Raw genomic sequence first — 15446 nt, 5'->3', positions numbered from 1 at the left:
CTCCTTACCTGGGACAGCTCCGCGCTCAGCCCCGAACGGCTCCAGAATTGCTCTCGGAGCCAGGTGCCCGGGACTCGGCTGTAAGAGACCCCCGGGATGGTCCTTCCGAAGAGTGGCAGGAGAGGGGGCCAATGGGAGATGAGCACAATCCGTGCCCCACCCCCCCATCAGTCCCGGGGCCGCGCACCTGGGCTCCGGCTCCTGACTTTGCTGCGCTTCCGAAGCTCCAGCGAGTGTCCGGCGCGGGCGTCCCGGGCCCCTGCTCAGGTGCGTGACCCTGCCGGGCTCCGTTTCGAGCACTGGCGCGGAGGGCTGGGGGGCGACTCGCTTGGAAGCCCGGGCTCGGAGGGGGGGCGTTGTGCCCCGTGCGTTGCCTTGGCGACCTTGGCCCGTTTCCGAGGGAGCTCATTGGCCACCTCGGGCGGTGGTTCTCCTCCCCCCCCCCACCTCTCCCGGGCCCGGGAGTCCCCTAGCAGGCGCGCTCCCCGCCCCTCTTCTCCTCCCTCCGGCCAGTGCATGAGTTTCGGGCCAGGTAGGATGGGGGGCGCGGTCTGGGAGGGAGAGCTCCCCAGCGCTCGCCGGCCCCCCGCAGCCCCCTGCGAGGGCTCCTCTTCCATCTTTGGTGTCGGGGCTGCTCTGGGGAGCCGGGGGAGGGGGTAAGGGTCTTGACTGCCACCTGCAGCAGCTTCAGGGAGGCTCGTCTCCCTCTCGTGAAGGCTCCGGGGCAGCATTTCAGCCGGGCTGCCCGGGCCCCACGCCAGGCCCCATCCTTTGGTGGGGGAGGAGGCCCGAGCAGGAGTTTGATCTCTGCCCGCCCGAGCTTTTGTTCTCTTTGGGCCGCCTGCTGAATGGGCAGGGGCCGGGGCCCCTTCTCTTCCGGGGGCCTTGGCTCTTGGCCAGCGGAGACTCCCGGAGCCTTTGCCCTTGGCCCCCGTAGCTCAAGAGGCAGGACGAAGGGCTTCTCACTTGCGAGCTAGGGGGCTCCCGGAGACACTTCTCAGAGCAGGTGCTTCGCGGTGAAGGTGTGTGTGGGGGGACGTTCTAATGAGGCTCTCTGGGGTCTGCCGGGCTTTCTCGTTGTGGCGTGGGATGAGGTGTGGGTGTGTGACGGGATGCTGGAGCCTTGTAGCACCGGACCCCCAGCCTTGGGGCTATAGTGGGGGCTCACGCTTTCTCCCCCTCGCCTTTCGGATCAGAAACGGGACTAGGAAGGACATTCTCCATCCCAGAACTTCCCGCTGCTGTGGTTTCTGTGGAGAGCGCTGCATCTGGAGGCGGGCACCTTCTCACCAAGCTGCTCCAGCTCTCTAGGTCTCTGTTTCCTTATCTGTAAGACGAGAGCTTGGAAGAGATCCCTTAAACAGGGAGAAACCTCAGAGAGTTATCTACTCCCATTTTACAGATGGGAAAACCGAAGTCCCTAAGATGAGATTTGTCCAGTCACACAGGTAGTTGCGCGGCCCACGACTCCCTGTCAACCTTTCCTGCCGGAATCCTGCCCGACTCCGGAGTAGTCACCGGGCAGCCCGGGGCATCAGACCACCTGTGGCATGCTGAGCGGGCACAGGTGGTGCTCTGCAGCCCTCGGTAATACACGGACTTTCTCCCTCGCCTCCAGCGAATCTCAGCCCTATTCCGTCGGCTTTAAGCAGAATTCTCGGCTTTTGCTTTGGTCTAGATCAGCTCAGCCATTAAAGTTGTAGCCCGCAGGGACGCTTTCATTTTTCCTCTCTGAAGCCCCACGCCCTTGCAGAGAAGGTCTTTGATAAATGTTTGTTAAACTGAACTCGGGCATCCTCCTCTCCTGGCTTTTACTATTCCCTCTACTGGAACTGCTCCCCTCTTCTCCTTTCCCTTCCCCCAGTCTCTGCCCATCAAAAAGCCCACTGTCTTTCAAGGGTCAGTAAGAAGGCCGCCTTTGTGAAGCTTTCCCAGCCTGTGGATCTCTTTCTCCTCTTCCTCCCCCTCTCCCCCCTCCTCTGTGACTTGTTTCTGTCACTTGGGTATGGGGGCCTGGGACCGAATTCATTTCCTTATCTCCACTGCGCCTTGCATAGGACCTTCGTTTTTCCAGCCTTAGTGGAAGGGATTGACCTGATGGATTTTGCCTTTTCCAAATCTGAGAAATTGACTTTAGCGGAAGAATCGTCAAATATTTATGAAGTAACTTATAGGCCGGGCACTGTGCTAAGAGTTGGGGATACAAAGGCAGACAAAGGATATTCCCTGTTGTACAGGAGCTCATGGTCTAAATGGACAAACACACAAACCACCACATACCCACGAGATACAGGGTAAAATGGAGCTACCAACAGAGAGATGGCCCTACGCATTTAAGATGGATTAGGAAAATGTTTTTTGGGAAGGAAGTCAGAGGCCCAGATGAGAAGGGAGAGAATTCTAAGCTTGGGGGGACAGCCAGTGAAAACACTTGGAGTCAGGAGATAAGAGTCTTAATGGGGGGAATTGCATTCCAATTAAAATCGGGCCCAATATAATCTTTCGTCTTGAGAAGCTCAGAGCTCTCTAGCTAGTGCCCCTAGGTGCCCAGCTGTGCTTGGATTTCTTGGTCTTTCTTGTAGAGCAGCTACATGTAACAGAAGATAATTGTGTTTTGGACTTGAGCCGAGCCAAAGTTGAGAATAGAACTGGGATGTTTTGTCTGTCCATCCATCTGCTGCCATCAACTCTCGGCTCTAACCCGGCCTGCAGCAGGGGTTAGGTCAGGAAAATGCCTTCCCTTAAATAGACAGCAGGGCTCAGTTCTGGTAAAAGCCCGAGGCTGAGAGCAGACTGTAATCCAAGTCTCCCAAACCACAAAGGGCGGGTTAAACATGAATTCATATACCAAAAGCAAGATCTCAAAGATTTCTTTTTAGGTCTAAGAAGGAACAAGTTTTAAGTTAGGAAATGAAACACTTCCTTAAAGTCTCAGTGGGGAATAAGCTTTAAAGAATTTCATTATCCATCAGAGACTGTAAGCAGATCCACAAGGGGTTATTAAAGGAAGTTAATTCAATAAACATTTCTTGAATGCCTTCTTTTGCCAAAGAGGATCTCTTGGTTACAGTTGGACGCTCTAAAGCCTGTCCCATAGTTTTCAGAGCTTGCAGCTCCAGGCTAGGCTCTCGGTGTAAAGGATAGTCTGACAAGACCCAAAAAGGAATTTCATTTTTTCCCTGCATGTTCTTAATCCTTCATGGCACTGAGTGAGTTTTGGGGTGTATAAGCCAGTGAGTAGCCCAGTTGCCGCCTTTGCTCATAACACTTTTTTCTCTGCAGGATTGAGGGCCATCTGGGCCTCGAGATGTCCCGTACATTTGGTTGGCTTGCTCTGTACTGTCTGTCAGTGACACTCTTCACATGTCTCCTCTTTTTGAAGAGGGAGACAAAACCAGCTCTCCCTGGGGGCCCACGGCAGGTGGGGAGCCCTGTGGCCAGGCATTCTTTCTGGGCACCCCCAGCGCCCCAGCGAAGCCCATGTCTGCCCAATTCAGTGACCAATACATCCACGGTCCTGCCTGTCCGTCACCGCCTCTTCCTGACCTATAAGCACTGCCGGAACTTCTCCATCCTACTACAGCCCACAGGCTGCCCTGCCGACACCTTCCTCCTGCTGGCTATTAAATCCTTGCCTGCTCACGTGGACCGCCGTGCAGCCATCCGTAGCACCTGGGGTCGGGTCAAGGCCCAGGGTGGGCGGCAGCAGCTCAAACTTGTCTTTCTCCTGGGAGTAGAAGGAACTTCCCCACCCCCCCAGTTGTTGCTTTATGAGAACCAGGAATTTGATGACATTTTACAGTGGAACTTTACTGAGGACTTTTTCAACTTGACTCTGAAGGAGCTTCATCTCCAAAGGTGGCTGGCTACCAGTTGTCCACAGGCTCGGTTTGTCCTCAAGGGGGATGACGACGTCTTTGTCCACGTGCCCAACATCCTGGAGTTCCTGGAAGGGCAAGACCCCAACCGGGATCTCTTTGTGGGGGATGTGATCAGTGAAGCCCTGCCTAACCGAAACACTAGGGTCAAATACTTCATCCCCACCTCCATGTACCGTGCCCGCCACTACCCACCCTATGCTGGAGGTGGGGGATACGTGATGTCCCAGGCAACAGTTCGAGGGCTGCAGGCTGTGGTAGAGGAGGTGGACTTATTTCCCATCGATGATGTTTTTGTGGGGATGTGCTTGAAGAAACTGGGAGTAAAGCCAACCCACCATGCAGGATTCAAGACCTTTGGGATTCGGCGCCCCCTGGACCCCCTGGACCCATGTCTGTACAAGGGGCTACTGCTAGTGCACCGTCTCAGCCCCCTGGAGATGTGGACTACATGGGCTTTGGTGAAAGACGAGGGCCTGAGGTGCGCTGCCCTTCCTGCTCCGGCCCAACAGAGTGGCTAAGGGATCGGCTGGGAGGTTGACTGGTAGTGTTCAAAAGCTAGTAGAGGACTTTGCTATTGGTTACTTTCTATAAAGGCTAAAATAGTGGAGAGCTTTTAAACTAATGTAGATTGATAATAATTTATATCCTAAGATATAACCCCACAAATTCCTTTTAACTTTGAACTCTGTCTCACACACACACACACACACACACACACACACACACACACACACACGGTGTCTCTACCAAAGCAAAAGTTTTTCAAGAAACAAGTGGATTCCAAGTGATGAATAGCTATTCTATGACCCTAAAACACCTTTTTTTTTTTTTTGAAGAGAAAGGGTGTGTGTACAAAAAAAAGAAAAACTAGTAAAAGGGAACAAAGCAACACAAGGCAAGGAGAGTTTCATTTAAGGGACTCCTGTTTCATAACAAGTACAAACACATTTCTCCAACTGTGCAGAGAGGCCTTCTGGCAGGGCCAGGCCAGGCATTTTTATCTTAGCCACATTTAGGTCAAAGAGGGCATGAACTTTTAAAAAACAAATACTATAAACACGACCACACCCTCCAAAAATTCACATCCCACAAGAGAGAACCAAAGCTTAAATAACTTACATTTGAAAATCTGACTATGGTTGAAAATGGAGGCTAACTTACTAATTACTTAAACTACTGGTAAGAGGGCTGGGTCCCCTGCTTCCAGAGGGCTGTTGAAGACCACTTTCATGACTGAGTGGAGCTACATGGCCTTGAACACGACTCATTTCACCCTCCAAGGAGGGGTGAGTTGTATGGGATCTTTGGCTGTCACAGAACTGCCTAACTCAGGAAAGATGTTACAACTTTGAGCTAGCCGCCCCACCCCAGCTTCCATTCCTCTCTAACTGTGTTTTCAAAGGCAATCAAGGTAACCATATTCACAGTGTTAGTGCCTCTGGGGAGAAGCCTCCTCAGTCCTCCCGCAAGTAGGCCTCCTCCTCATGGTCTGTCAGCAGAGATCCCCCAGTGCTGGGACGCTGGGGCATAGTCCCCTTTTCCAGCTCCTCGGGGCGCCTGAGGCGTAGCTCCTCGGTCTGGGCCTCGGCCAATTTGGTCTCGGCCGTCTGGGAGAGCTGTCGCACTTCCTGAACTTGAGTCTTCACCAGCTGAACATGATTTCGAGCCATGATTGAGGCTTGATCAGCACCTGGAAACCAAAAGAGCAACTTAAATCAGTAGCAGCAGCAGCAGAGATGGAAATACCAGGTCAACCTAGGGGCAGGTAAGACTTCCAGCTAAAAACAGAACATCAAACCCCGGGAACCCAGCAGGGCCAAAGAGTTTTGTTTAGGAACCCGAACCACGTTCCGTGCACTCAGGTTCAACTCCCTTCTTCCATCTACTTTTGGGCTATATTACCAGCCCTTCCCAGCCAAATGTCTAGGAGCTCAAGTGCCTCCTTAACAGGAGCTGCTTGGTTACACACATTGGCACGGTAAACTGGCCTTCTCTTTCTATAGCTATTCTACATTTAATAATCAAGGCATTTCCCTGTAAAAGAAAACAGCATCTTCCCTTCAGCCCCTCTGTAAGCACAGAAGAAAACCCCTCTTCCTGAGTCACATGAGCTTCTGCCACTTGTTAATGTTGCCTTTGGGACTCTCTCGGACATCAGTCTGCAGACTAAGGTTCAGACTCACTTAATTCCTTGCACCCTTAAAACTCTCTTCAACCTGAACCTTGTCATTCCCTGAGAAGAGTACATAACCTAAAAAGAGCCATTACCAGATCATGTGATCCAAAACAAATCCCTTCCCTCTCTAAGCCTCCATTTCCTATTCCATAAGAGGAAAAAGGCCAGTGTTCTTGGTCATCTAAGAACCTTTCAAGGTTTAAAATATTGACTGCTCATGTCTGATCACCTGGGTAACAGCCCACCTCTGACTGGAGCTCCTCCCCAACTCACCCACAGAAGAAAATTCATTAGAACGAAACTCCTAGCTCCTCCATCTCATCCTGCCCCAAACCAGGGGTCACTTAGCATACAAAAGGCTTCAAAGAAGAGCTCCAAGCATCCATTTAGGATGGCACTCGGGGTCTTGGACCCCAATTCTGCTGCTAATTTACTGTGTGACCCTCTTTCCTTTTCCTTCTTGGGGTTTCCCATGAATCTGATATTCTACAAATGGTCTCAGGTGACGCTCTCTCCCTGACAGAGTGTTGGAAAGGCCCTGGGCCAGAGGAGAGGCAGCAGCCAGGCTCCCCATTACACGAGCAGCTTCATGTTAAGAGGGGAGGGAGAACTCCCATATTCAAGCTTCACCGACAATCTGCCTGTCCTTGGTTAAGGAGGGATGGGGCATCTCAGCTTATTCACGTGAGTAAGAAGCCTTTGCTTGCCGCTGCACATACCTGACTGGTAGGCTGCTTCTGCTGCCATCTCAGACAGACTCAAGGCAGTCATCCAAGTCGTCTCTAACTTTAAATACTCTTCTTGTTTTGAAGACATCTGTATATTAGAGAAAGTATTTTATCAGGAAGAGCAGAAAAGTCAATGCCATTAGAAGTGACTTCCTCACAATGGCACTGTTAGTAGAAAGACAGTCATGAGGTAACTTAATTTCACAGTTTGTTTCCTGGATAAAATAGAAGTGGTAATAACTACAAATGAATTTTTGTTTTTTACCTCAACCCTGGCTCCTATGATCACCTGCCACACTGCATCTTCCTCTTGAGAATTCATTTTCCCAAGTAAACTTGAGTATTTTCGGTACAGAGACACTAATGTGTAAACCGCCTGCAAGAAAGGAGATGAGCTGGTTAAAAAGGAAGGTTCTCAGCAAGATGGCCAAACCAGAACTGGGCAAATTTCTGAAGAATTCACTAAGTACCTAATGAGGGGAAAGCTCTGTATGAGTTACCTGGGGCACAAAGCTAAAAAGAAGAAGCTGCCCTTGAAGTGAGGGCCAAGTGGAAAGTTTTCTTTTTAAACAAAAAAACAAGCCACCAATGGACAGCTTAAATGCCACAAGGCCTAAGGCAGCACCTACAGTTTTCCTGAGTTTAATGCTGAGCAACCAGATTCCATCTTTCTCTATAGAGTTTCATCCTCTTGGTATGTGCAAGAATTAGCTTTTGACTTATACTATGTCTTCTGGAATCAATTTTAGGGTTTTCCAAGAGCCAGTTAATGGCTAATCAAGGCCTTGAGCTTTTCTTTCTGGTCCTCATCCTACTTCCAATCTCTAGACTCCATCAAGATGCTGTTTCACTAAGGGAGGGAAAATGCAGAACTGTCAACATTAATGCTTGTTTGCTAGCAATTTAGGACAATAAAATCGAAACTGATGGCCAAAATAAGACAATCTTTACATTTTGCTAATCCATGCTAAATCTTTACCTCACAGATTTAGATAATCCACAGCTGGTTGTAAATAACCCTGCTGAGAATGAACTTACCCTAGTATACTCTGTGATGGCTTCAATCAATGCATACGTGGTTTGTGAGAGGAAGGTGGAGGTGCTGTCAGTCACCATGGAAACTGCTCTTCTCATCAGTGCTTCATTACTAAGAGAGTGTGTCTCCGTCTTCTGAAAAACAAGGTGTCTGCATTTAAGGGAAAGTTCATATTCCTGCTCATAAGAGAGTAAAGACAGTAGAGACCAAGTCCATTTAAAGACTGGCCCTCAAAGCTATTGGTGGCAGTCTTCCAAACAAAAATGCATGAGAAACAAATTTTCTTTTCCCTTCCCTTGGGGTGAATCCTGCTGAATCAGAATTTTTTTTTTTTGATAAATAAAAGGCAAATATTTACAAATCATAACATTCAAAGTTTATCTGTGTGTTATATGTATGTATATACTTCATGCACAACAATAGTAAGTTTTGAAGATCTCACAGAAGCTTCAAACTAAAGTGTTTTAGAGGAAACATTCATTTGGACCTTGATCTACCACATTTAAAAAAAAAAATCCTCTCTACTAGCTATCAGTGATTTCTTGAGGCCAAAAATTTGAGTTGAGTTTCAGTGGATTAAGCCAGCTGGTGTTCATCCTAGTTATGGAACCAATATGGTGAGTCCCTGAGATCCTGTGGGGTGGAGGGGCAGATTAGCCCAGGCTTGAAACAAGAGCCTTGCCAGCAGTTTTAGTTAACAACTGAAGCAGGCCATAGCTAACTGGCTCTGCCTTCTTCTTGGCTGAAGAGTTGCTGTTCTGTACCTGTTTTGTGTTTCACTTGGCTTTGCCTCAATATGTTTTTCCTTTGCTATTTTTAGTGTAACTACTTGGGCTGAGAAAAATGGCTGTAATATGTGTCCTGGCCTTTTGGAGGTCAAGTCTCTTGGACAGTCCTCGATTTCTCAGTAATCTCATAAACTGAGAAATAAAAGTTCAGTAAACTATGGAACATGAGTACCATTCTATTGAGCAAGAATTGGTGGTACTTCCAACATCTGTATTTTGGGAATGGTGGATAAAAGACATCAAAATGTTTGTTAAATTTTGATTTCATGTGATATTGAAGCCATGGATACTGTGGCCATGTGTCTGGAGAAGAAGAGCTGTCTTTGCATTAAGTTTTAACTGAAACATTTTGGGATTTCTGAACATTTTTTTTAAAACACATTAGCAAGATAAATTATTCATATTTTCATCAATCTCTAATGGCTTCAACCATAATCTTTAAGCTAATTTCTGATCTCTCAGGCAGTAATCCATTATCTTATAGTTACAGTGTTAAGTAGTTATAAGTGGAGATATATACATATATAAATAGTTATAGCGATAAAAGGTGGGTAAAAAGGTCCTATTAACTTTCAATTTTGTTGAGGAAATATGACATACACACAAAATATTACGAACTGATAAAATATCATGCCAGTGTAAACAAAGACCCAAATGGTTAAGCAGTCAAGAAAGATAAATCAATATTGATTACAGTTACTGAGGGAAGGTATTACAGAGGGCCTGACAACCAGCTGGGCCTGTAATGATTAGTAGAGATCTGAAGTAGGCAGAAAGAAGAACCAGAATCAACTTGATGTGTTCAGGCATCGGAAGGAGACAAGCTAAGCTAGAACATAGAGTTCATGTTGGAAAGTACTTAGAGGTATGGTACTAGACTAAACAAGACCAAAATTTCAGTAAGAATTTGGACTGAATTACACAGGCAAGAAGGCAACACTAAGGTTCTCAAGAAGACCAACCGGTCAGTCCACAAACTTTTATGAAAGGTCTATATACCAAGGACTGTGGTACTAGGAATCCTAAAATGAAAGAATCCTTGTCTTCAGAGAGCTTACATTCTATCAGCATGATGTGAATAGGGATAGGAGTGTGAAGTAAGAAGGGGAGTTTGGCAAGGAGACTAGTCAGGAAACTTTCTCTAGTAAGTAACAATAGCAGGACATCTGAAAGACTGGCAACTAAAGGTAACTAGAAGATAATGGATTACTGCCTGAGAGATCAGAAACTAGCATGAAGATTATAGTTGAAGCTATTAGAGATCATAACAAAAATATAATTTATTTTACTATTGCTATTAAAAAAAATGTTCAGAGATCCCAAAATGTTTCAGTTAAAACTTATTGCAAAGACAGCCCTTCTTCTCCAGACACATGGCTTCAATATCTCATGAAATCAGAATTTAAACAATTTTGAGCATCTTTGTTCAAGTATCCAAAGACAACACTAAGTATATCACTATACTTTACCTGTGCTATAGGCACTGCACACAGAGACACTCCAAAACCCACTGCCACTGTTTTGTGCCAGGGTCCTACCAAATCTGTCAAACGGCATCTTCTCAACCTTGTTACAACTGGAACACTCTGCCTGTATGAAATGTTAAACAATGAAAGCCAAATTTGAAGAAAACTTCAAATGTTCAATCTTCAAAGGATTTCTTCTAATTTTTCTTTTTCTTTCTTTTTTTTTTTTTTTTTTGGGGGGGGGGAGGAAATGCTAGACATTCTTCTTTACTACTAGGCCTAAAGAACACTAGCCAGTCCAGTACCTTTACAGCCACTCAAAAAAGCAGCCAAACTGACATTTTATCAAAATAGACTAACAGGTCATGTAAGCCAGCAATCCCTTGGGGGGAAAATTAGCCATAAGCAGCCTCACCAAGAACAGAGGCATCCCAGGAGACTTCAGGTTAGGAAAACATCAGCAAAGTGTTTCGTTTTCCTCTCTGAAAAAAACACAGCCAGTCTACAGGGATTGAGGGCAGGTGCTAAAGCAATGATCTATAGAAGTTTTCCAAGGCTCACTTTAACATCTGACAAGTCCTTTGAACCCTTTCAGTCCTCAGTCAAACTCTTGGGCCTGGATTTGAGAATGGCCTTTTGAGAACTTTTTGTGTTCTCACTTAACTCTAAGCCTTAGCTCCTTAATCATGAAAACGAACAGTACAAAACTTGCACTACCAACAATACAAGGTTGTGGGAGTGTTTTGTATACCCCGGGGAGCTAAAGAAATTTTGAGTTATGGAAATTGCCCCGGGCCAGCAACGCTTTATTATAGCAGGATCTCCAAGTAACTCCAGATCGGACTGAGGGTCACAAGGCTATCTTCTGGGCCTGGGAGAATTTGTTAAGAGGAATCAATAAAACCCACCGTGACTCAGTAACTGTAACGGTGCCATGGAATGCTCGCCCACTGTTCGGGCACGAGGCGCTTTTCCCGCTTTTTCCCAGCAGCGGAGGAAGATGGGGGCTCTACTCTCACTTCCATTTTACAGACCCAGGAATGGGCAGGGGCGGATGAGGATGTCGGTCTTGCTGTTCCGCCCCCAAGGCCGTTCCCCAGACCCCGCCAGACCCCATTTCGGTAAGCAGAGGCTGCCCCTGAGGGCCAAGGAGCCGGCAGTCTGAGCCCGACAGGCACCCTTCCTTCAACCAGCATTTATTAAGCTCCTGCTGGGCGGCCGGGCATTGGGCTCAGGGACCATCCCTGCTCTCGAGGAGCTTACACTCTAAGTAAAGTGAAAACAGGCCACAGAGGGTCAGGAGGTTAGAGATCAAAGATCTGAGCGTACACCCTCGGGAACTCCCAGACGCGATGGACAGGACTGTGCGGACTGCAAGGCCCAGGGCAGAAAGGGGATGAGGAAGAAGCCGGACCTCGCTTCGTCGGGGTCAGAGGGCCGGTGACGGTTTGTCCCCGCCCTCTCGCGCTCACCGCGCGGCTTCAGTAAGTACCTGAAGAAGGAGCCGACGCTGCGGAGAACCCAGCTCCTCAGAGCCGCCATTCCACAGCGGACGCCGGGAAACGGATGCCGGAAGTGACGCGCCGCCAGGTCCCAGCACCTGATAGGACAAGATCACTCGGCTCCGCCTTTAAGGTGACGCAAAAGGGGCGTGGAGCAGAGGAAGGATCCCTACGCACTGCTGCAACTGTCTCGTCCTCCCAGAAGGGGGAGGAGGAGGAGGAGGAGGAGGAGAAGAAAGAGGAGGAGGAGCGCGAGCGACTGTGGTCCCCTCCCTGATGGGAAGTGTGTAAGGAAGAAGCACGCTTAGTTATTATGGGCCCTACTTCTAATGAAGGTGGGACGGGGAAGAGGCACTTTCTCCATTGCGAGCCCCGTCCCAAGAGATGGGGAAGTGTTTTTGCTGCTGGGGGTGCCCAATCTGCAGAGGGAAAAGCACGCGCGGCTATGGCCCCGCCCCTAGGAGCGGGGAGAAGGGGAGGAGGAGCTCTGGCGGCTTCGGGTCTCGCCTCTAGGAGCGGAGAGAGGGAGAGAAGGAGCTCTGGAGGTTTCGGATCTCCAGGGGGGGAGAGGAGAAGCTCAGGAAATCTAGACCCGCCTCTAGAAGCCGCCGAGAGAGGGGAAAGAGGAGCTCTGGCATCTGGGAGCCCCGCCTCCAGGAGAGGGGAAAGGAAATGCTGGAGATTTAGGCCTGCCCAGGGGGCGGGGAAGAGGAGGAGCTATAGTAGCTGCGGCCGCCGCCCCCCAGCTCTTTGGAGCGCTGGGTCCGGGATAGGAAAAAGGAAAGGAAAGGAAGGGAGGAGAGGGAAGGGGAAGGGAAGCAAGGGGCAGGGAGAACACCCAGGAAGAGGATGACCGCTTAGAGAGGTTGAAGGAGGCCTGGAGTGCGGCGGGTCGAAGGTGTCTCTCTCTCACATGGCTCTCCCCGCCCGCTGCCGCGGAAAGTTTGGGCCGGATAGGCGCGTGGTCTTCGGAGCAGAGGGACTAGTAGGCGCGGCCCGCCGGCCTCCTCCAGGCAGCAGTCCGGCCCGGGCCATGACGCCCGGAGCTGTCACTTCAGCACCAGGAAGTAAGTGGTCCAGCCGGCCAGCAGCAGCGCCCCAATGAGCACCGTGTAACTGAGCAGCACGAAGGCGAGCAGCTCCCGCAGCGTCCGCAGCACGTGCACTGCCCACGAGGTGCGCATCGCGGCCCCACTCTGTTGGCGCCCGCCCGGCCGGACCGTCCTGCCCTGCTGGGAGGGGAGAGAAAAAGAGCAGACAGAGCTGAAGCTTCTCCGGCCGCGGGTCCCCGGGGCCCGCCGTCGGCTATTTCCAGCACCAACTCTAGGAGAGTTAGCTCCTGATTCTGCATATTTAATGCGGTAATGGACGTTAATGGACTGACCCGTCAGCCCGGCCAGGAAGGGGCCCACGGGGAAGGGGCTGCGGCTGCAGCTGCTCGATTTATCCGGGCCCGCAGCCCTCCGGGGAACAGCGGCCCCCCTGCCCAGCCCGGCCCGGCGGGTTTGGCTCCCTCGCTCAGCTGCCCGGACACTAGCCCCCACCCACCTGCTCGTCGGAGCCCGGAGGACGTAGCCGGCCTCTAGGGGCTGGAACTTAACTTCGCAAGACTTTTCTCTTCGGACTTAACAGACAAGAGTTGCAGCCAAGGTCTAGCTCAGGTGCGGAGCAGAGCGGAGCCCAGCCCGCGGGTGAGTGAGTGCGCACTGAGCCCAGGGAGCTCTAGGATGAGCGAGCTAGGAGGGGCCAAGGGCCGGAGGGTCCGCCCCCAGTTCCTCCGCCTGCCAGTGTCCGGGCCGCATCTGACTGCGTGGGTGAGTCCAGCGGGACGCCCCGAGGCGCGTCCCGCCCTTTCTGGCCTCGGTCTAGTCAAACTCAAACCCAAACCCTACCGGGTGTGGTCCAGGCGGCTCCTTCTATAAATAACGGGCGACCTCAGACTCTGAGCTGGGGAGGGCTCACCACCTCTGGCCAAGGTCAGATTGCAGGAGGCTGCTGGGTCCCCGGACTAAGGCTGGTGGTGTCCCAGTGAAAGGGGTCTGGCTTTTGTTTGAGAAGCGGGAAGACGTGAGAGGGACACCGGAGGCTGAAAAGAGGGGTGATCCACAGTTATAGGTGGAACTAATGACTTCTGTGGGAACTGAGACCCCATAGGTCAGAGCTAGTAAACGGCAGGGCATGACTCCAAATTCTGGGCTCTTTTAGAGCCGGCCTGAGTTTCCGAGATTGGGAAGGGAGTAAAGTAGTGCAGCGATCACACAAACCAGACATCTCCATTTCTACCTGCTCCACCTCCACCCCAAGCCGGGAGAGGGACAAGTGGAGGACCTAAGCTATTCCCTCAGCATGAGTAAAGCAAAGAATTCAAGAGCTTGCGCACTTAGGAATGATTTTTTGGAAGGAGTATATTTTACAAGAGGAGAATCTTTCTTGACCTTTAAGCAAATAAGCTGGATGGAGAAGCATTGTCTATCAATCCTTTTCTCAACATCATCATCCAGGGCATAAATGGTTCCTTAATTTAATCAGGATCTCTTATTATCAAATTATTGCCTCAGCAGCAGCCAGGCCAAAAACAGGAGCAGAGCATTATCAAGCTTTTCAGGAAGCCTGTTAGCAGTAATTGCTCCTCTAGAGAGTTGGTCATCCAAAAAGAGTTTCTGTCTGTCCTACCGAGAAGGGAAAAAAAAAAAAAAAAAAAAAAAGCCCGTCTAAGCTTCTAGTAAAGACATTGACTTCTCACACAGCCAAGTTAATGCATGAAAGGATACATTTCTTGATGAATTCTTTCATCCTCTTCCAAGTTCCCTCCCAAAGTCTTCCTCTTCCTCTGTTCTGTTTCATATAAATGAAGTATCTCAAGTATAAGAACACTCAATGACCCAAAGTTGACATGACATTGTGCTGGAAATACTTAATTCCAAATTGCCTTTTCATGCTACTAGATACTTTGGGTTTCTCTTTTTCTCTCTGAATCTGCAAGATACTCCAGCCAATAACCTGCAAATTGGCAACTAAGTTGTCATTTATCATCTTGCAGTGGCTGGGATCACTGAATGTAGGTAGTTTACTCAGGATCAGATAGCAAGAATGTGTCAGAAGGACTTAAACCCAACCAAATCTCCCCAAGCTGCCCGCTAAAAAAAACAATTGTTCTTCACTTGCACTATTTCCAGTAACCTCTCATCATGCTCAAATTACATTTATTGAGCGTAGCTGTCAGATACTGTGTACAAGAAATACACTCTAGAGGGTAAAGGAAAACAGCCAGGATAGGGGTCTGTACTGTAGACACTCTTCTACAATCGCTGTTCTTGTCTGATGCCCACTGACATGATTACAAAGATGAAAGAAAAGAAATTTGTTCCCTAGGGGCAACTGTTTGGAATATAAGTGTATATTTCCTGCAGGCGAAAGGTTAGGCCATGGTGTCCAGAGTGAGAAGAACAGGAGCACAGATGTTTTATACAAGCTTTTTCGGCTTCAATTCAAACAAGGCTGTGATGAGATCTAACTAGAAGACCTGGTGGAGCCTCAAGTCTCTAGAGCCTTACTAGAAAGATTTTCCCAAAGGAACTAAATATGCTGCTTTTTTGGTTCCATTGTCAGTATAAAAACAAATGTTATTCTCTTGTTCCCATTAAAACTACAATTAATATTTGAATGGGATTCTCTGATTTCACCTAAAGTTGTACACAAAAATAAAACTGTGCCTATGTAGCCATCTTCTTTAAAGAACAATCAATTTAATACGCATGTTTCCCCAGTTACACAGAAGTCCAGACATGATATAAATAATATATCCTTTCCAAGTATAAATGCACTCACTATTCACAGACCTCTTTTCAATGAAAACACACCCCCTAGAG

General features: G+C 49.0%; 2 protein-coding genes across 2 annotated transcripts; one reads left to right on the top strand and one right to left on the bottom strand.

Annotated features, from left to right (window-relative positions):
• Window positions 1-3098: 3098 nt before the first annotated feature.
• On the top strand, window positions 3099-4590 carry B3GNT4 (UDP-GlcNAc:betaGal beta-1,3-N-acetylglucosaminyltransferase 4). The gene has a single exon (XM_051972723.1). The coding sequence runs from the start codon at window positions 3308-3310 to the stop codon at window positions 4397-4399; it is 1092 nt and encodes a 363-aa protein (XP_051828683.1). The 5' UTR covers window positions 3099-3307; the 3' UTR covers window positions 4400-4590.
• Window positions 4591-4786: 196 nt separating this feature from the next.
• Window positions 4787-15385, bottom strand: DIABLO (diablo IAP-binding mitochondrial protein). The gene is made up of 7 exons (XM_051972724.1): window positions 13126-15385; window positions 11568-12806; window positions 10079-10199; window positions 7824-7955; window positions 7051-7161; window positions 6777-6873; window positions 4787-5571 (listed from the first exon to the last, which is right to left on the bottom strand). Exons 2-7 carry the CDS (start codon window positions 11615-11617, stop codon window positions 5336-5338), a joined length of 747 nt encoding a protein of 248 aa, XP_051828684.1. The 5' UTR covers window positions 11618-12806; window positions 13126-15385; the 3' UTR covers window positions 4787-5335.
• Between the last annotated feature and the right edge of the window lie 61 nt (window positions 15386-15446).

The sequence above is a fragment of the Antechinus flavipes genome, chromosome 1 (genome assembly GCF_016432865.1).
Source record: "Antechinus flavipes isolate AdamAnt ecotype Samford, QLD, Australia chromosome 1, AdamAnt_v2, whole genome shotgun sequence".
In the NCBI taxonomy this organism is placed as follows: domain Eukaryota; kingdom Metazoa; phylum Chordata; class Mammalia; order Dasyuromorphia; family Dasyuridae; genus Antechinus; species Antechinus flavipes.
The sequence above is the reverse complement of the archived record's forward strand: the minus strand, read 5'-3'. Positions and strand labels throughout refer to the sequence as shown.

Coding starts and splice junctions, on each gene's coding strand:
- B3GNT4 (XM_051972723.1), top strand. CDS start 3,308: ATGTCCCGTACATTTGGTTGGCTTGCTCTGTACTGTCTGTCAGTGACA.
- DIABLO (XM_051972724.1), bottom strand. CDS start 11,617: ATGGCGGCTCTGAGGAGCTGGGTTCTCCGCAGCGTCGGCTCCTTCTTC. Junction 10,200..11,567: donor AGCGTCGGCTCCTTCTTCAG/GTACTTACTGAA, acceptor CATTTCATACAG/GCAGAGTGTTCCAGTTGTAA. Junction 5,572..6,776: donor AGAAGCAGCCTACCAGTCAG/GTATGTGCAGCG, acceptor TTTGGTTTCCAG/GTGCTGATCAAGCCTCAATC.